Source organism: Furipterus horrens, unplaced genomic scaffold (genome assembly GCF_987537825.1).
Source record: "Furipterus horrens unplaced genomic scaffold, mFurHor1.1.pri manual_scaffold_13, whole genome shotgun sequence".
Lineage (NCBI taxonomy): Eukaryota > Metazoa > Chordata > Mammalia > Chiroptera > Furipteridae > Furipterus > Furipterus horrens.
Genome location: NW_028327183.1, coordinates 59,922,469 through 59,943,382, shown reverse-complemented (window position 1 = coordinate 59,943,382; position 20,914 = coordinate 59,922,469). Strand labels below are relative to the sequence as shown.

At 43.2% G+C, this 20,914-nt stretch overlaps 1 protein-coding gene across 3 annotated transcripts; it reads left to right on the top strand.

The window, feature by feature from the left end:
* Positions 1-1,505: 1,505 nt before the first annotated feature.
* On the top strand, positions 1,506-14,504 carry LOC149995717 (uncharacterized). 3 transcript variants are annotated; one of them, XR_016507847.1, is made up of 4 exons: positions 1,506-1,557; positions 4,142-4,268; positions 10,289-13,129; positions 13,569-14,504. XR_016507847.1 is itself a non-coding variant. In XM_090261030.1 (4 exons), the coding sequence occupies exons 1-4, from the start codon at positions 1,525-1,527 to the stop codon at positions 12,949-12,951; spliced, it is 1,821 nt and encodes a 606-aa protein (XP_090117156.1). In that variant the 5' UTR covers positions 1,506-1,524; the 3' UTR covers positions 12,952-14,504. The 3 variants fall into 3 exon arrangements, 2 of the variants coding, with proteins under 2 accessions (XP_090117156.1, XP_090117154.1); XM_090261030.1 differs by having other exon boundaries at positions 10,289-11,938; positions 12,941-14,504; XM_090261028.1 differs by having other exon boundaries at positions 10,289-14,504.
* Positions 14,505-20,914: the final 6,410 nt, after the last annotated feature.

Sequence of the window (20,914 nt, the reverse complement as noted above, 5' to 3'; positions counted from 1 at the left end):
ACCAAGTCTCAAGCCTTTTGGTTAAACTCTTAGCAAATTATAGTATATATGGTTATACAAACCTTATAAAACCTAGGGTGATCTAAGTGGGTTTACAGTTTAAGCAAATTTATGAATTCTTATCCTCACCCCAAGGACGTTTTTTCATTGCTTTTAGAGAGGAGAGGAAGAGAGAAACGGAAACATCCATTGGTTATCTCTGTATGTACCCCAACTGGGGATCGAACCTGTAATCTAGGTATGTGCCCTGACTGGGTTTGAACCTGCAACTTTTTGATTTACAGCAGCTGTTCTCAACCTGTGGGTCGCAACACCTTTGGGGGTCGGACGACCCTTTCACAGGGGTCACCTAAGACCATTGGGAAAAACATATATAATTACATATTGTTTTTGTGATTAATCACAATGCTTTAATTATGTTCAATTTGTTACAATGAAAATACATCCTGCATATCAGATACTTACATTATGATTCATAACAGTAGCAAAATTACAGTTATGAAGTAGCAACGAAAATAATTTTATGGTTGGAGGTCACCAAAACATGAGGAACTGTATTAAAGTGTCGCGGCGTTAGGAAGGTTGAGAATCACTGCTATACAGGATGATGCTCCAGCCAACTGTGTCACACTGGCCAGGGCAACAACAGCAATTTTTTAGAACATGTAAACTTTATATGCCCCCACAGAAGTCAAATTAGGATTTATCATAGTATCACTTATTTAAAATCCATAATAGTATTTTACTTGTTTCTATTAATAGTAAATAAGTTATTAAATAACAGTAAATGAGTGCTTGGGATTAGCGATTAGGGAACAGCAGACTTGGAAAAGTGCAGGCTAGTTACCATAAACGTATACGAACAAATATTTCCGGAAGGATACCCAATAATTGATAGCAACTGTATTACAGAGAATGGGGAACGGAATAGGAGGAAATGGCCTTTATTGTACATATACACACATAAATCTACCCCCATGTTTCTAAACGAAAAGAATACGTTTCGAAAAAAACGTACTGAAAAAAAAAAAGCGTATGCGCGTTTTTGACGTCCTCTCCCTCCCGGCCTCTTCCTCATTTCTCAGCATTCCTCAGGATCTGGTCCAAGTGTGAACACCCTTCCTCGTGCCGACTAAAGCGCTGGGAAATACATTTCCCAGAAGGCCTTGCGCAGAGACCGAAGTGATGAGCCAATGGTGGGTCAGAAGGACGCATTCCCGTGCGTGCGTGCGCATCCCGCCAAGGCGGGACTTCCGGCCTCCTCCAGGGTGGCGGTCATTTTGGCTCTTCGAGGGTCTTTTCATCGTCTCAGAGGCTCGGGCGCGCTCGGCGCAGGACGACTTGCCAGAACCTAGACGGCGCAAGAGCCGTGGTCCCCGGCCGCGCAGACGTGGGTGTGGGGCTTGGCAACGCCGCCTGGGAGACCCCTGCCAGGGCCGGGACAAGGGCCGCGGTGTCCGGGGGTGGCCCCGCCTCCTCGCCTGCTGCTCCCGCCGCTCCCGCCCTGCCCGCCTACGAAGTCCGATGGCGTCGGCCGCGCCGAGGCGCCCCCCGGAGGTGAGTGCGCGTCCCCTAGGTTCCCCCGCCTCACCCTGCCGAGCCCTGCAGCCCGGGTGCCGAGTGCCCCTCACGTTCTGCAGCGCAGGCCCTGGCGTCCGGGACCGTGAGGCGCGCGTGGGCGACACGCAGTGTGACGGGGGTGGGAGAGGGTGACGGGCTGAGGGGCCGCCGTGTAAAGACTCGCAGGGGCGGCGGAACTGGGAGGGGCTGCGGCCCTGGGGTCCCCCGGGACGCCCTCGGGGAGCGGAGAGTGAGGAGGAGTGGCACCTGGCCTGGCCGCGGTTGAGCCTCCATTTCTGAGGGTCCTGGGGCCGTGGAAGGATGAGGACAGAAGAGAACACAGAAGCTGTGTTAGGACGTTTACCGTCTGACGTGAGCTGCCCAGAGAGAGAGCAGGCTGTGATGCGGATGACAAGACGCAGGTTGAGCCCTCGTCCGAGGTCGCGGCGCTGGAAAGAGGCGGCCCTGAGGACAGACATTTGGCCTGAGGTCGCCGGGGGTCGGGGGCGGGTGGTCAGGATGCAGTTGAGACCTGCTTACCTGCAGCTGAGCCTCGGTTGACGGCGGCTTCCCACAGGCTCTGAAGATGGAAAGACCAGTGATGTAAACTAGGTAAGGCAGGACGGGGTGTCCGGGTCTCTCGTCCTGATACCGCCCACGTGGTGTCTGGGATTATGATGCTCGGAAAACGTTCACCTGTTTTGCCAGCTGTTGGGTCTGAGACCTTTAACGATACCCCCAAGTCTGTCTGGGATTGCGGTGTTTCCAGACTCTTCCCTTGGTATTTTCCCAGCCCTTGGATGTGGGGACCTTCGGGATACCCCCAGTCCCTGTGTCCTGAATGCAGACCACAGGTAACATGAAGGTGGCCCCTTGCTTTACAACCAATGTAAACAGGTGAGGAAAATTAACCCAGGCCAGACACCAGCACATGCAGATCCTTGGAGGTGCCACTGAGCTGGGACGAGGTACAGCAGGACTCCGTTCTTTTTGTTAAGAACAAGGAGCAGGGGGGCTGTAATCTGGCCTGTGATGTGGCTGCCGAAGAAGTTGGTCATTTCCTGCGGACATAAAGGGACATTAAGACGAGAGGAAGGAGTTGGTGTCTCCACAATGTAACAGGCTCCATATGGCTGCACATGGAGAACCGGTTACAGGGTTAAGAGAGGGAGGGGAGCCCAGGAGGAGGCAACAGCTCTCATCCAGATGAAAGTTGATGGACTGTAGTGGTGGCAGTGGAGGTGGAAGAAGAGGTTGGATTCTGGATCCATTTTTAAAGAAAGTGAGGGAAAGAAAAGGGGGAGTTGGAAACAACCCCAGGAAGCGATGGGGGATCTATCAGCTGTGCTGGGGAAGATGGTGATAGGTTAATTTTCCCTTGCAACTAAGAGTTTTGTTTAAGTCCTGGGAAAAGTCTGAGAAGTTTCAGAGAACGATGAGGGGAGACGTCAAGTGGGCAGCTGGACACACCAGTCTGGAAATCTAGGGAGGGGTCCAGGATGGAGACGTGCAAAAGTGACGTGGACCGCGGTGGAGCTGTGCATCCGCATGTAGGAGGGGAATGCGATTCATGGTGGTTATGCTAATTCGTTTATCAGAAAGAGGATACATGCTGAAGGGGAGAAGTGGTTGTGGGTAGGAGGTTGATTGGCCAGGGGACCAGGGGTTCCATGGGACCAGTGGACAGGAGATGGCTGGGGAGGCGGAGGAGTAATTGAGAGATGACACTAGAGGGCAGGGCTCCGGCTTACCCAGTACTGCAGGATTCACCAGATTTTTTTGTGGGGAATTTTGATGGGATCTAGGGAATTTCCATCTTTAAGGCCTAGAGCAAAATGTGGTCAAGGTGTCACTGTGCCTGTAAAAGAGACCAGTGGGACTGGGCTTTTCGGGAAGGTTGGGTGGAAAGAGGAGGCTTGTGGCTGCTGCATTGACATCAAGTGCAGCGCACAAGCGGAAGGGGGTTATTAGATCTGAACTTCACATGTGGTGCTGGGTGGCTAATACTGAAGTAAAGATCAGAGACAGGCAGGAAGGACTGCAGAGCCTCACTCGGGGCTTTTCCTGGCTGTGGGCTCCATCTGAGGACTGGGGTTGTGCTGGATCCTGTTTGAGTATGTCATACACACTCTGATGCCATGGGCCATGTACATGGGTAAGTCCAGAGAGATGCCTGTGGGGTGGAGCAGGAAGGTGGCAGAGGTGAGGGAGTGAATCTGCAGTCCGAAGATGTGAGAGCGGTTTGGCCTATTATGTGTACATGAAGAGGAAGCATGAGCTGAGTGCCCCGTGTTTGGCTGTTTCTTAGAGGCACATGTGGGAAACCCCAGGTAAATTGCTTGTCGGGAGGGATACAGGCCAGGTTCAGAGCTTAGATGGCATTTATCTGCCCCCCGGCTGCTGTTGCTGAGGGCGAGAACAGTCATTAATGGGACTGCGAGCGGATAGCACCAGGGCCTCGTATGTCCTCTGAGGTGGGGAGCCCTGGAGGAGGAGGAGCAATGGGAAGATGTGTTAGGAGTTGGGTAGTGGGTTCTCGGAGAGAGACTGTTCATAGTTTTGTTCATATTAATCCCAACAGGGTTGTGTGACCTTTGCGGATGTCGCCGTGCACTTCTCCAGGACAGAATGGCGTCTCCTTGATGAGACTCAGAGACGCCTCTACCTTGATGTGATGCTGGAGAACTTTGCTCTTATATCCTCGCAGGGTAAGACCTTCACTCTCTCCTCACTGACCTGGGTGGACTATAGGGTTTGCATTTCCCCGGAGCCCTCTGTTCCCGAGGGTGCGCTCTGCCCTCACATGTGGGCTGTGGGCACTGCCCGCTTCCCCAGTTCTCTGGGTAGGTCCTGGCCTTGGCAGGGCTGGTTTGCTTGCACTGCCTGCTCCTCTCCCTGCAGCCCCAGCACCTGCTGGACTGAACCCTCACAGGGAGGGATTTGAGGCCAGTAGTCTTGCAAAGAGCCTAATGATTTCACCATTTTGCCTTCTGCCTGACTGGGTCTTGTGTCTAGATAGATGGCACTTCTGTCTCCCAGGCTTATTTCCCTTTTTATTTGACATTTCCTTGTGCTTGCCTGTGCCAGCTGTTATAGATATTGTCACACTGTTACTTACCATTATCATGGGCGTTTTTCAAGGCTGTCCTGTATGGTTCTATTTGTAGTATTTAGACCTTTTTTTCTAGCTTTAAGGAAGTATAATTGACAAATAATATTGTACATATTTAAAATGTATAATGTCATGACTTACTGTATATATGCATTTTGAAATGATTAGTACAATCAGATTAATATATCTATCACCTGCTGTACATTGCTGGATACTTCAATGGGTTCTTGGAATGTACTCCCCATGGATAAGAGGAAACTGTTGTATTACCTTTTTCATGTGTGAAATAACACTTAATATCTGGTCTCTTAGCAAGTCTCAAGTATATAATACAGCATTATTAACTATAGTCACCATGTTTTACATTAGATTCTCACAACTTACTCTTTAAAAACAAAAAAAAATTTTTAGTGAGAAGGAAAGGGAGGGAGAAAGGAAGAAAAACAGACCCTGCCTGCATGTGCCCTGATCGAACCAGCGACCTTTCGGTTCTCAGGCTGGAACTCAGCCCACTGAGCCACACCAGCCAGGGCTCAGAACTTAATCTTATAACTCAACAACATTGCCCATTCCCCTGAATGCTTGCCCCTGGCATTCTTTTTTTTTCTATGGTTCAATTCTTTTTTTTTTTTTCCCCCCTTTCTTTAAGGTTCCACATGTAAGTCATTTTATGCAGTTTGTCTTTTTCAACCTGGCTTCTTTCACTTTGCATTATGACCTCCAGGTTCATCGATGTTGTCACAAATTCATGATTTCCTTTAATGGCTGAATAATACTCCATCGTGTGTGTGTGTGTGTGTGTGTGTACACATACCAGACATTTTTTGTCCATTTAGTTGTGGATAGATGCTTTAGGTAATTTTTGTACCATGGCTATTGTGAATGATGCTGCAATAAACACGGGAGTACAAATATCTCGGATACCAGTTTGGTTTCTTTTGGATATAGTATACAGAGAAGGGATTGTTGGACCATATTGTAGTTTTATTTTTTAATGTTTTGAGGAATTTCCATACTGTTGTCCTTAGTGGTGTATCAATTTCCATTTTAACAAACTGTACAAAAGGCTTCCTTCACATCCTGGTCAACACTTGTTATCTCTTGTCTTTTTGATAATAGCTACCCTAACAGGGGTGAGGTGGTGTTTAACTGTGGTTCAGTTTGCATTTGTATGCTATTAGTGATGTTGAGCACCTTTTTGTATACCTTGACCATTTGTATGTCTTTGGATAAACGTGTATGTCTGTTCCTTTGCCCATCTTTAATTGAACTGTTTTTTTGTCTTCAAGGTGTATGTGTTCTTTATATATTCTGGATATGAACCCTTTATCAGATATTGAGGGGACCTCCACCAAAAAACAGTGTTATCTTCTGGAGGGCAGGCCCCGGTGGTATAGGCTTACCCCGCTAGGTTAGTGTTTTAGGAACCCATCTGTATCAGTGTACCAGCTGACATTGTTGTGAGAGGCTTCACTGGGCTTCAGGGAAGACTCTTTCCAACACGTTTGCCTATTTTGTGTTGGGTGATTTACGCACGCACCTGCCCACACGGTGCCAAGTGTTCAGTTTTTTACCCAAAACGGCATGACCCCCACTCCCAACCATCCCTATTCACCCAGTCTCACCCCGAGCGACTCTTTGTTTTCTCGGATGAAAAAAGTCTGCAAAGGGAAGTGTTTTGCCAGTATGGAAGAGGCAAAGCAAAAAATGGCAGAAGCACTAAAAGGCATCAAAATCAATGAATTCAAAAACTGTTTTGAGCCATGGAAAAAAGTCTTGATGGGATCATTGCATTAAGTGGAGAATACTTTGAAGGTGACTAAAGTTTAGATGTATAAGAATAAGTACACAATTTTTAATAAATTCTGGGGTTCTTTTGGAGTCCCCTCTCATGTATCTTTTGCAAATATTTTCTTCTATTTCTTAACTGGTTAAAATTATACAGGTTTAAGGTGTATAATTCTACAGCATAAACATCTGTACGCTGTATTGTTTGTTCATCACACCAAGTCAGCTTTTTTATATCTGTGAAAAATTTCACTGGAATTCTGATATGAATTGAGTAGAATCTGAAGATAACTGTGGGTAGATTACTCTGCATAAAATGGACATTATAACAGTATTTATTCTTTTAATCCACAAACTCTGGATAATTTTCCATTTATTTGTGTCTTCAATTTCTTTTATCAATGTCTTACAATTTTCAGAATACAGATCTTTCACCCCCTAGGTTAATTTTATTCCTGAGTATTTTGTTCTTTTTTGATGCTATTGTAAATGGGATTGTTATCTTAATTTTCTTTTCAGGTAGTTTATTATTAGTGTATAGAAACACAACTGAGGGTTTTTGGTTTTTGGTTTTTGGTTTTTTTGGTTTTTGTTTTCAGATTTTCTTTATTTTTAGAGAGAGGCGGAGGGAGGGAGAGAAACATCAATGTGTGGTTACCTGTCACACACCCCCAGCTGTAGACACAGCCCACAACCCAGGCACATGCCCTGACCAGGAATTGAATTGGTGTCCTTTTGGTTCGCATGCTGGCACTCAATCCACTGAGTCATACCAGCTAGGGCATTTTTAAAATTTATTTATTTACTTGTTCTTATTTATTTTTAGAGAGAGGGGAAAGAAAAAAGAGGGAGAGAAATATCACTGTGTTGTTGCCTCTCACTCGCACCCCCAGCTGGGGACCTGACGTGTAACCTAGTCATGTGCCCTGACTGAGAATCGAACCAGCGACACTTGGCTCGCAGGCCGACGCTCAATCCACTGAGCCACGGCAGCCAGGGCTAGGGCATTTTTTAATTGATTTTTTTTTTTTAGAGCGAGAGAGAGGAAGGAGTTGGGGGCAGGGGGAGAGAGTGAGCGAGAGAAACATCAATTTGTTGTTCTACTTTTGTGCATTAATTGGTTGCTTCTTTTATGTGTCCTGACCAGGGATTGAACTTGCCACCTTGGTGTGTTGAGGCAACACTAATCAACTGAGCTGCCTGGCCAGGGCAACTAAGTTTTGTTTATTGATTTTTTTTTCTTCTTATCCTGCAATTTTACCAAACCCATGATTAGTTCTAATGGTGATTTCATCTGCATATGGACAGTTTTTTTCTTTCTTTCTAATTGTGGTGCTTTTTCTTTCTTGTTTTCTTTATTCTGGCTAGGACTTTCAGTACTATGTTGAATAAAAGTGGCGAGAATGGGCATCCTTTTCTAGTTCCTGTTGTTAGAGGAAAAACCTTTAACCTTTGGACGTTGAGTATGATGTTAGCTTTGGGTTAGCTTCTATACCTAATTTGTTAGGGTTGTTTATTAAGAAAGGATATGGAGTTTTGTCAACTGTTTTTCCTGCATCTATTGATTATGCTTCATTCTGTTAATCATATGTATCATATTTATTGATTTGCACACATTGAACCATCCTTACATCCCAGGGATAAATTCTACTTGATTGTTGTATATGACCCTTTTAATGTACTGTTAGGTGTGGTGTGCAGGTGTTCTGTTGAGGATTTTTGCATCTATATTCATCAAGGATATTGGCCTGTAAATTTCTTCTATTTTTCCACAAATGGCTTTGGTATCAGGGTAATGCACCTCATAAAATGAGTTTGGAAGTGTCATCTCTTCCGTTTTTTGGGTGATTTGCAGAAGGATTGATATTAACTCTTTAAATATTTAGTAGCATTGCTCATGATTCTACTTGGTCCCGGGTTTTTGTCTGTCAGAGATTTTTGATTGCAGATTCAGTTTTCTTACCAATTATAGATCTGTTTAGGTTTCCTGTTTCTACATGATTCAGTTTTGATGGCTTATATGTTTTCAGGCAGTTTTTAGTTTCTTCCAGGTTATTCATTTTGCTGACATATAATTATTTTTAGTAGTCTCTTATGATTGATTGTATTCCTGTATTATCAGTTGTGATGTCTCCTTTCATTTCTGATTTTATGAGTCTTTTCTCTTAGGTTATCTAAAGGATTGTTTGAGGCCTTTCTTTTATCTTAATGTAGACATTTATCAATATAAATTTCCCCGTTACTGCTACTTTTGTAGCATTCTGTATGGTATGTTTCCATTTCCATTTCTCTGAATACATATTTTTGATGTCTTTGACCCATTAAATCATTCAAGAGTGTGTTGTTTAAATTTAACATATTTGTGTTTTTTCCATTTTTCTTCTTAATGACTTACTTTAATGCCATTTTGGTTGGAAAAGATACTTGATATGATTTCAGTCTTCTTAAGTATTTTAAGACTTGTTTTGTGACCTAATATGTAGTTTATTATACCATATATTCTTTGTGTATTTGCGAAGAGTATGTATTCTGCTGCATCTCATATATATATATACATATATCAGGTACATTTGATCTTTTTAAAAAAATTTACGTATTGGTTTTTGTGGGCAGCGGCTGAGAGAAAGACAGACAGAAATATCGATTTGTTGTTCAGCTTATTTATGCATTCATTCTTGTATGTACCCCAACCAGGGATTGAACTTGCAACCTTGGTGTATCAGGACAACATGCTAACCAACTGAGTTACCTAGTTACAGCTTTGTTTGCGCACGCGTGCTCTCTCTCTCTTTTTAAGTTTTTTAGTTTTTATTTTATGCTGAATTTACTCCCAAGCCATAGCATTTGTTTCTTCGGTTCCTTCTGGAACATCTTTTTCTTTTGTGAAACTTCCTCTTCTGGTTTAGAAACAATCTGCTCTCATTCAGTAAGGATCATCTCAATGTGGCAGGGAGAACTCGTGTGTCGGGTAATCCAACTATTAGCCCTGTAAGTTCTGTGCCGCATCTTGGGAGCTTTGTTCACTTGATAGCACAATCAGTTGAGCACACAGTGACCAGAGAATCTACATCTAAACTCTTAAGTTCAGCATTACTCTCTCCATTTTAAACACGTGCAGCAGAAGTTCAGCAGTCTTTTGGGCCACTGACCATGTGTCTAGTGCCACTGTTTGGCCTGGGCACACCTACCTACTTCACCATTGTAATGACCGAAGGGCACACATTTCTTCTGCGAAGTGACATCCTTCAGATATTTGGTGGCTTTTTAAATATGCATACCCCTGACAGTCTGGAAGTTTCATGACTATTGTTAAAGTGAATATGAACATTTGAACCCCTTGATTTGCATGATTTTGTGGGGTTTTCTGGGTGAAATGAAGAGCGAACCATTTTCAGAGGTCACCTCTCGCTGCTTTTGGGGAGAGCTCATTTGCTCTTACGTGAAGTTCAAGTTCGATATTCTTTTACTGATATTTTTGTCTGAGTGATCTATCTGTTGTAGAAATCAGAGTATTAAAGTTCCCTACATTTATTATATTGCTGTCTATTTCTGTCTTTAGATTACTTAGTACTTCCTTAATATATTTAGTTCTCCGATATTGGGTACATAAGTAATTATAACTGTTATATCCTCTTGATCACGTGGCTGTTTTCTCATTATAAGAGGAGGTTCTTTGTCTTTTGTGACAGTTTTTGACTTAAACTCTTACTTTGTCTGACATAAGCACAGTGACCCCTTCTCTTTTTTGGTTTTCACTTGCACGTTTGTGGTTGGTTGCTCCTCGCCAGTAAAGTCATTGTGTCCTTCACCAGCATTTCTTGCACTCAGGTTGCTGCTGTGGAGCAAAGGATGTGGAGGCACCATTTGAACACAGCGTTTCTGTGGGAGTGTCGCAGGCCAGGAATCCAAAGGAACCTTCATGTTCCCAGAAGACCCATCCCTGTGAGATGTGTGGTTCAGTCTTGAAAGACATCTTCCAGTTGACTGAGCACCAGGAAACACGACGTAGGCCAAAACTGCTGAGCTGTGGGGCATGTGCAAAACAATTTTGTTTCAGTGCAAACTGTCAGCAGTACCAGCAGCATCGCACGGGAGAAAAACCCCGCACAAGCGCTATGAACAGAGCCTCATTTGCAAAAACAAGCAATTTCCATGTGTCACGGAAGCCCTTAGCCTCTGAGGAGGTTGGGAAGAACTGCCTGACCACCTCAGGACATGTCCAGCAACAGGCGAGTCACACCAGGGAGAAGCCAAACAAAAGCTCCAAAAATAGGGTGTGTTTTCAACGCATAAAGAATGGGGAAGAACGCAAGAAAGCCATTAATCCCCAAAACACACTTGTTCAGGATTCAAATGCGCACACTAAAAGACAGTGTTTTATGTGCCGCGAGTGTGGGAAAACATTCAGGTACAAGTCCTCATTTGTGATTCACCAGCGAGTCCACACCGATGACAGAATTCATGTTTGTGATGACTGTGGAAAATCCTTTAGGGGAACCTTAACCTTCAATCAACACCGAAGAATTCATGCTGGAGCAAGACAGCACAAGTGTGGCAAATGTGGGAAATCCTTTAACCAAAAATTTATCCTCATTTATCCTCAGAGAAGTCACACTGGAGAAAGTTGTTATGTATGTTGTGAGTGTGCACCATCTTTCAGGAATGGCTCTATTCTTATTCAACAACAGACAGTTTATACTGGAGAAATAAGTTTTGAGTGCACTGAATGTGGGAAATTCTTTAAACGAAAATCTGACCTCATTGAACACGGGAGAGTTCACACAGGAGAGAGGCCTTATGAGTGCAGTGAATGTGGGAAATCTTTTACTTCTAGCTCTGCTCTTCGTTATCATGAGAGAGTTCACACGGGAGAAAAGCCCTATAAATGTAGTGAATGTGGGAAATCTTTTACCTCTAGCTCTGGCCTCCGTTATCATCAGAGAGTTCATACAGGAGAAAGGCCATATGAGTGTAGTCATTGTGGAAAATCTTTTACTCAAATAAATCACCTCATTATACACCGAAGAGTTCACACAGGAGAAAGGCCTTATGAGTGCAGTGAATGTGGGAAATCCTTTAGCCACAAATCTTACCTCTCCCAACACCAGAGAGTTCACACAGGAGAAAGGCCTTTTGAGTGCAGTGAATGTGGGAAATCATTTACTTCTGGCTCTGCCCTCTGTTATCATCAGAGAGTTCACTCTGGAGAAAAACCCTATGAGTGCACTGAATGTGGGAAATCTTTTACCAATGGACCGATACTCATTCGACACCGTAGAGTTCACACAGGAGAAAGGCCTTATGAGTGCAGTGAATGTGGGAAATCCTTTACCCAAAGAAATCACCTTAATATACATCAGAGAGTTCACACAGGAGAGAGGCCTTATGAATGTCGTGAATGTGGAAAATGTTTTACTTCTGGCTCTGCCCTTCGTTATCATCAGAAAGTTCACATTGGAGAAAGGCCTTATGAGTGCCGTGAGTGCGAGAAATCTTTTACTTCTAGTTCTGCCCTCCGTTGTCATCAGAGAGTTCACACAGGAGAAAGGCCTTTTGACTGCAGTGAATGTGGGAAATCTTTTAGGGATAGCTCCCAGTTGAATCAACATCAGAGAGTTCACACTGGAGAAAAACCTTATGAATGTGCTGATTGTGGGAGATCCTTTAGCCAGAATTCATACCTCTCTAAACACAGAAGAGTTCACACTGGAGAAAGGCCTTATGAATGTAGTGATTGTGGAAAATCTTTTACTTCTGTCTCTGCCCTTGGTTATCATCAGAGAGTTCACACGGGAGAAAGGCCTTACAAGTGCAGTGAATGTGAGAAATCCTTTACAAATAGCTCGATACTCATTAGACACCGGAGAGTTCACACAGGAGAAAGGCCCCATGAATGCAGTGAATGTGGGAAATCCTTTACCCAAAGAATTCACCTCATTATTCACCAGAGAGTCCACACAGGAGAAAGGCCATATGAATGCAGTGAATGTGGGAAGTCTTTTACTTCTCGTTCCACACTCCATTATCATCAGAGAGTCCACACCGGAGAAAGGCCTTATGAGTGTAGTGAATGTGGCAAATCTTTTAGCAGAAAGTCTAACCTTTCTCAGCACATGAGAGTTCACAATGGAGGAAGGCCATAGATGTGTATAAAATGTACAGGTTTGGTTTTTTTTTTGTTTGTTTAATGTTAACACAGGAGGAATCTCTGAGGTCCTATATGTCTGAATTAAATTTCATGCATCCGAACATCAACAGTAAGGAGATTTCTCTTAAGTTCTTGTTATATGGGAACAATGTGTGTCTATATTGCACATTCTAATTTACTCAGATCTCTTCCCAGATTTATGTCACTAAAAATTTCTCTGGTTGAAGCTGTTTTACCTGTACCACCTTGCAGGTCCCCACAGTTTTCATGAGTCGCTGTCCTAATGTCCTCAGGGAGGCTAACTCTGTTTCTGATTTTTTGGAGGAAATTAGGAGTTACCTGAGCCCTTAGGAGATCTGCATTTCCGTCGCTCTGACCAGCCAGGGCAAGGACCTGACCCATCGTTGACCCCAGAGAACATCATCTGAGGTCAGCTGGCAGCTTGAGAAGGACTGCTTTTCTCGGGGACCTGGTTTCCCTAGATACCTGGGATGAAGATTTTCAGTGTCGAAGTCACTTTGGTTTGTAAAATAATTACCGTCTTATTGTTTAAGTGCTCTTTAATCTTGGGTGTTGTATTACTGTGTGGGGTTTATAAGCAGATTTGGGCTCTACAGGCATGAAGAGGTGCACACCTTTATGGGTGTCTCAAAATTTCTCCGCCTCAAAATGGACAGTATGGTGGCAGGAATTAGGTCATCGTTTTTTGCCAAATTTGCATTACTGCCCACATCCTCCTAGGAAAGACTACAGGGCTTCCTTGTCACATGAAGCCAGGATGCTGTAAGTTTGAGGAGACTTGGGATTTACCCTGAGGAGGGGCAGGTGTGACAACTTCAAGTTCTCCTGTGAGCCGCATGAATTTATACCTGGTTCACAGGGTGTGCCAGTACTTTTGAAGGAAATCACTTTCAAAGGCCTTATAATGAGCTATGTGTCCTGTTGTCTACGATACTATAGGTCGTGGCCACTTGATCGTAAGACAGTTGAAGTTATGGGAAATCATGGTTGCTAGAGAATCACTGGTTAGTAGGGATTGGAGGAGACTCTGGCCAACTAGATGGAATGTGCCTCTTCTAAACATGTACCAAGGAATGTTTCTGTGACAGGATCAGGTGAGTTCATAAATCTGAGGATCTTCCAACATGTTTCCCTTTTGTGGCCAAAGCCATTTTCAGTGAAATAATCAGAACATTTTGTGAATTTCTGTGGAGACTCAGAAGTTCACCTCTTTCCCAGGCAGGAAATCAAAGATAAAAAAAAGGGGAATGTATAGTCCAGGGATGTGGCTTTTGTAACCCAGTCAGCATTCCTGGTTTACTATATTCTTTCATTGTTTGCTCTGTGAACTGTCACTAAGGAAGGACTGACCACATGAGGGCATGAGCACATGGATTGAATATAATGCCAAACCTATTTTTTAAAATGAGTTGGATGTACAGTTTGTTTGTTTGTTTTTTATCTCAAGCAATTTTTGAAAAGCTTTAGTATGGTATAATACACATGTAGTAAATGATATATTTCAAGTATAATACCTGATGAAGTTTGACCACTGTATTAAAATGAAGCCATCACCATCATAGTACTGACCATATCTGTCACTATGTATTAACTTTATATCTTTTTGTAATCTCTCCTGCCCTTCACAGCTTTCCAAGTAACCATTGATTTACTTTTTATCTTAATAGGTAACTTTGCATCTTCTAGAATTTATGTGATGGGAATCACAGTATTTTTTCTGCTTTCATTTATGTTGCATAAATCCAGATTTATTTAATTATGTATTAGTAACATATCTTCCCGAACAATATTCTTATCTTTTAATGTATCACATTAGTTTATCCATGTTTGTTCATGGACATTGAGTTATTTCTATTTTTTCACTATTGAAAATAAAGCTGGTATAAACATTTGTGTATATTTCTTTATATGGATATGTGTTTCCTTTACCTTTGTCAGTAGTTCAATGCATTGTCTGAGTTGTAGGATAGGTAAGTGTTTAACTTCAGTTAGCAAGTTGTGATCTAAACTGATTTTACCTTTTTGCATTCTTCCAGCAGTGTGTGAGGTATCCAGTACCTCCACATCCTAGGGAATATTTGGTTTGGTCAATTGTCCTTTATGTCAGTCCTTTTTAAACTTTGTCATGCTACCTCACTGTTGGGTTACATTGCCCTAAGGATTTATGGTGAGCCTTGTTTCAGATGTCTATTTGCTATCTCTGTATATGTTTGGTAAAATGTCTGATTATATGTTAAACCTAATCTGCCATGAATTTTGGCAATTTTCTTTAACAAAAGGACAGTGAAACAACACAGACACATGTTGGAATTTCACTCATTTCGTGCCTTTTTCCTATATAGAATAATTGTTTTTCATATTAGAATAATGTATATTTTTAAATTTTTTGTCCTCTGCACAAATTAATGAACACTTTTAACCTGCTCTATTAATATTTTCCATTACTTACAGAAGTTGAGACTTTTAATACAGTAAACCCTTGCTTTGTAGTGTTCTCCCATTTTCCTGGTTTCTTAACATGGTGGTTTTTGGGTTGGAAAAGGATTCTCAGGGGGACCAGATGGTAGCAGGATGGGCAGGTTGTTTTGGAGTCCCAGAGCTCACTGCAGAGGGAAATAGGGCAGCGATCAGTCTCTCCACGCTCTGGGTCAGGAAGCCTGGATTCGAATCCCAGATTCCCAAATATGATTGGGTCATAGAGAAACGATGCCCCCTCTGCTCCCGACCTGTTTTTTCTTCAGTATAAAATGGTTGTATCTTCGTACCTGAGTTGTTGAAGGAGGTCAAGAGCTAAGGGGTCCATTTGCAGCGCAGAAGAAGCTGCACCTGCAACTTGCCTGGGCTCAGGCAACTCTAGCCTCTGACTGCAGAGACATTCCTGGGCCAGGAACCACTCATTCCCTCCAATGCCCTCGAGGCCCTGTGTTTTGGGGTGGCTCTGAGAAAGAAATAGGACTTTTCACAACCTGCTGATTCACCTGCAGGGTGGCAGGTGTTGCTGAGCACTGAGGTACCACTGTGGGGTCTTTCCCTAAGAACATCCAGGTGACTCGTTAGAGCTCCTTCAATCTTAATTGGCTCCATGTGACATGCAGGTGATGCTAACCCTTATCTTGGTTTTTGAAGATCAGTAGAAGTAAACTGAGTACTTGTTGGTGCTGGGATTCCAGGGTTAGCTTGTTGAGCATTTTCTCTTAATTCTTAGAACTACCTGAAAAGTGAAACTAATACTGTATTGTTGAGAAAATTCAGAATTAGAGAAATGAAGTCGGTTCTCCAAGATTACACAGCAGACAAGTGTCTGGATTCCAACCTGGGATTCTGGCTCCAGAGTCAGTCCCTCTCCCCACCGCTGCTTGTGAAGCCTTCGCTGTGGCAGGCACAGTGTGAGGACCCGGCAGGCTCAGCTGCTGCCGCCGCTGCCTTTCTGTTAGGATTTTCCCTCCATCCCTCTGACATCCCAGAGCACTTACCATCTGGTCTGACGTCCTCACAGGAGTGCTGTTGTCTGTGTCATCGCCAGTGATTTCTTCAGGGGAGTCTTGGAGCTGCAGTTTGCCTCCCGTTTGAGACCAACACAAGTTTTGCCCTGCGGAGACCTCTGAGTCTCTCTTCCCCTCACTTTTTGGTGACAGGATGTGATCCTGGCCACTGTGGTGAATGTGATGCCTCAGTTTGATTCTTTGAGGTGTTCTGGTACATGGCATTGACATTCACCCTGCAGGAGTGGGGCAGCTGGACATGAACCCTGGGACCCGATACTCAGAAACGATGTTTGAGACCTGCAGGATACTGGTCTTGCTGGTTTGGTGCTCACTCCCCCATGCAGAGTACACACCGCCACGTTGTTCTGTAGTCTGTGTCCTCGGTGGCTGGGTGAGACAGTGGCAGGCTGGATTCCTGTTCTGGACTCATATCCTCCTTTCCAGTCTCCCTGAGTTTGCACCAGGGCCCTTTGGGTAGGAAACTAGTCCTAAACACAAACCCTCACCACAGTGCCTGGTACATTCTGACGACAACTGAAATCCTTCCTGCGGATTCCCCAGGATGGGAGCCAGTTGGACAAACAGGGTTGGGTCAATGTGTCGACAGTCCGGTTAGCAGTTGTGGATAACTGGAAACGCCCAAACCTGTAAGAATTTATTGTTTATTTGAGTCAAATGGTGAAATTGCTGGGTTGCAAAACCTCAACAGATTCAGAAAATGCTCCAGAGAATGGCAGTTCTGCACCCTGCTTTATACACTACAATCAGAAGAGAGAGTGTAAGTGGGTTACATGAAGTCCGTGGGTGATTAGGGAGGTGGGAGAAATTCCTGTGACTACATAAAAAGTAAAATGACATTTTTTACACAGGTGGGTACAGGATAGTTAACAATCAACAATAACAATGAGATTTGTGACCTCTGGTTGGGTGCTCTGGTGCAGTATCTGTGCTTTGGGGAGTCTGGAAAATGAAAATCGCTTTGACCTTCCAAAGGTGTTATATGTTATTGTAGAGGCAAAAAGGCAACAGACAGGCTTAAGGTGAGGATTGACTTTTGTCAGGGAATATCGTAGCGTAGGACATGATTACGTGCTGTAAACTGCTTTTAATTAATATACATCAATTTCAGCCCATTCGTGGTTTCTTTAGGACTCTGAGTTAATAAGGCCACCATAAAGGCCCCTCCTGAGCTTGTCAGGTTTAGTATGTGGCCCCTTTATGTTCACACTGTTTAGAATAGGGAGAGTCAAGCGTCATCTCTGAGGATGCTCCCCAGGCATCATCTTCAACTACACAATGACTTGAGCCCTGCCACTGGATGGGAGAATCAGCAGAATCTGGGATTTTATTCAAAATGGACATTTCTCTATTGTAATTTTATTCCTGTTTATATTTTTAATTTCTTATTTTTTTACTCTAAAGGAAAGATGACCCTCAGTTCATTTTCATCATCATCCGAGGACATTTTTTTTTCATTGCTTTTAGAGAGAAAGAAACATCAATGCAAGAGAGATGCATCAACTGGTTGCCTCCTCTGTGCACCTAGACCCGGGGTTGGTTGCGTCCTTCCACCCATAGGCTGGGGATTAAACCCACAACTTCTCAGTTACAGGACGAGGCTCCAACCAACTGAACCACACTGGCTGGGGCTGGACTCAGTTATAAAAGTTAAAAAGTATACAAGTTGCTTTATTCAATAAAACAATATTTTTTTTAAAAAAAGGTTTCTTTCTTACTTAAGCAGGCCAATGTTCCTCATGTGCAGGATGAAGCTACAGAAGAAGAGATCTCTGTCTACTAAGCAGTAATAAATTATGTGTACAAAATCTCTCAGGGAGGAATGAAACATGTATAATAAAATGTTCCCCCAAATGACTCCACTGAATCAAGCCCTCCCAGAACAAATGGCTCCATTGAGTCAAGCCCTGTCAGAACTGTGCCAGGTATGAATAGGCCCTGACTTCTTTTAATTTTGTTTCTCTGATCTAAAGCCATACCACAAACCCCAGCACCTTCTGTATTCCTAAGCCCCATAGTTGGGGCACAGAAACTGAGCTACACTCTGTGTCCTTGACCTCTGCAGAGCCTCAAGAAATCTGCCTTTGCTTTTATCAGTGTCCCTGGATTAAATTGTTTGATATCAGAAGACAGGAACCCAAACTCATCGATAACAGAAACAAACCCTGGTGAATATCGAAACCCCTTACTCCATCCCACCACTTATTCTTGGTAGAACCCACAATTCCTTTGTTCAATGTGTACTGTATTTCCAATCAACTCTTGCTCTGCTTGCTTCTACAATTGCCTGTGAGTTCTTTCTCCTGAAGTAGACCAACTGGAGGCTTAGGATTGAGATCCACTTTTGGAAATCCACTGGCCAGAGTCAACTGCCGTTACAACTGTTACCAGGGTTTTTCATCCAATATGTTTACCCAGCTGTCCTTGAAGGTATCTGGTTGAAATAATTGGTTGATGACCATTGGTAAAAATCTATTACTTTATGTACTACTGAGAAATGTTCGTATTCTACCTAATTTTATCAGGACACCTGCATTTGTTACATAGAAATCATTTGTAAAGAAGAAAAGCTTTTAATTTATATTTCTTTACCCTAAAGTGCAGTCTGTATGTCAAAGGGAGGAAGAGACTGATAAACGCGCTTTTTTCGGCCTTTTTCAAAATATCTTCTGGACAGAGGCTCAATTTCCTGGCGTTCCTTGTGACGATTGCCCTTTCTCCTGGTGTTAGCTCGGAAGTACTGGGTCCCGCGGTAGACAGTAGGAAGTCCATGACTCAGAACGGGGGGCAGGAGGGCTACTACTCCCATGCCCATGTTAGGCCACTGAAGGTTCCCCAAAGGCGTTTCCACTTGGGTACAAGGCATAGGGGCCAGTCTTCCGTCCTCTGCCTGGCATGCATTTTGTCTTCCCTCGGGACCTGCTCACCTGGCCAGTGGCTCCAGACCACTCACTGGAGGTCGAGGTGCAGAAGCAAGAAGGCAGAGGAGTCCTGTTGCTCGCTAAAGTGAGTCACTTGAGGGTGACACGGTGTGACCCCAATACCTACTGACCTGAACCCTCCTAGGGAAGGCTTTGTGGCTCTGGTCTTGCAGGGAGCCTAACAGATTCCACCTTGATTAGTGAGGAAAAACTTAAAAATATATATATATACACATATATATACATATGTGTGTGTGTGTGTATATAATGTTCCTGTTGGTTACTGGTACATATTTTTTGGAAAATGTCTTTACATTATTAGACTTGCTTTTAACCAGATTTTTGGGCTAATAATTAGTTTTTTTCTTTAATTTTTATTGATTTTTAGAGAGAAATGCTGATTTGTTCCACTTATTTATGCATTTAGTGGTTTGTGCATTCTTGTATGTGTTCCGACCAGGTATGGAACCCTCAACCTTGGTTATCGGAATCATTGCTCAAACCTACTGAGCTACTCACCAGGGTTGGGTAATGAGTCTTCCAAATACCTTGTATATTTTATAAATTAATTTTTTGTCCAATTCAGTTACATGCCTTTTTGCATCTTGCTTTACGTTTTTGTTTTTTTTTTTAACAAATTCAATATTTTAGGAAACCCTTCAGTCAGCAGATCTGCTGCCTATTTAATATCAGTTTTCAACAATGAAGTACTTTTCATTGTTACATAGTTTTTTAGACAATGCTGTTGCATTACTAGATGGTACCGTAGTGTAAACATAACTTTTTTATTCACTATGAAATAAAAAAATTTGTGTGACTTTTTTATGTCACAGTATCCGCTTTATGGTGGTGATCTGAACTGAACCCACAGTATCTCCAAGGGCTGCCTTTACATGGTTTCCAGGTATTTTTTCCCACCCTGCAGCTGTCCTCTCATTTTGTTACTTGCTGTTCTGTTGTGCAGAAGGTTATTCATCTATTGTAGTTCAGATTACTTTTACTTTCTTGCCTGGTGGTTAGTGTCACATCAGGGAAATTATTTCCAATGCAAATCTCGAAAGCTTTTTCTCTAGGTTGTCTTGAAGGAGTTTTAAGGTTTTAGGACTGACATTTAACTTTTTAATATTTTGAAGCTAATTTTATCAGTGGTGTCCAAATTGCTTTTGCTTTTCGAGGTATTATGAGCTATCATACATTTCACAATTTAAAAAAAGATTTTATTGATTATGCTATTACAATCCCAATTTTCCCCCCTTTGTCTGCCTCCAAGCAGTATCCCCCTTCCCTCCTGCAATCCCCCCCCCTTAGTTCGTTCGTGTCCATGGATCATGTGTACAAGTTATTTGACTACTCCATTTCCTATGCTGTTCTTAACATCCCCCTATCTTTAATAATTTGTACTTCCTTTTAAAAACAATTTTTTAAAAATTTATTTTCAGAGCAAGGAGGAAGGAGGGAGAAAGTGGGAGAGAAGCATCTATGAGGTTGCCTCTTGCATGCCCCCAACTGGGCACCTGGCCCACAACCCAGGCATGTGCCCTGACTAGGAATTGAACCACTGACCATTTGGTTTGCAGGCTGGCACTCAATCCACTGAGCAACTCCAGCCAGGGCTGATATTTTTCACCTTTTAAATGCTGCATACACAGTAATGGACAATTATAAATCTTGACCCACACTGTTAATGTTTCCACATTCAGAAGTTTAGACATTGGATAATGCAATAAGCTTTTGCTTTGTAATATCCTTCCACTTTCCCGGGGTGCTATCCCGAGGAACACTAGATTCCATGGCACGCAGATGGGTAGGGTCTTATGAAGTGCCTAAGTTCTCTGCAGGGGGAAATGGAAGTCAGTTAACT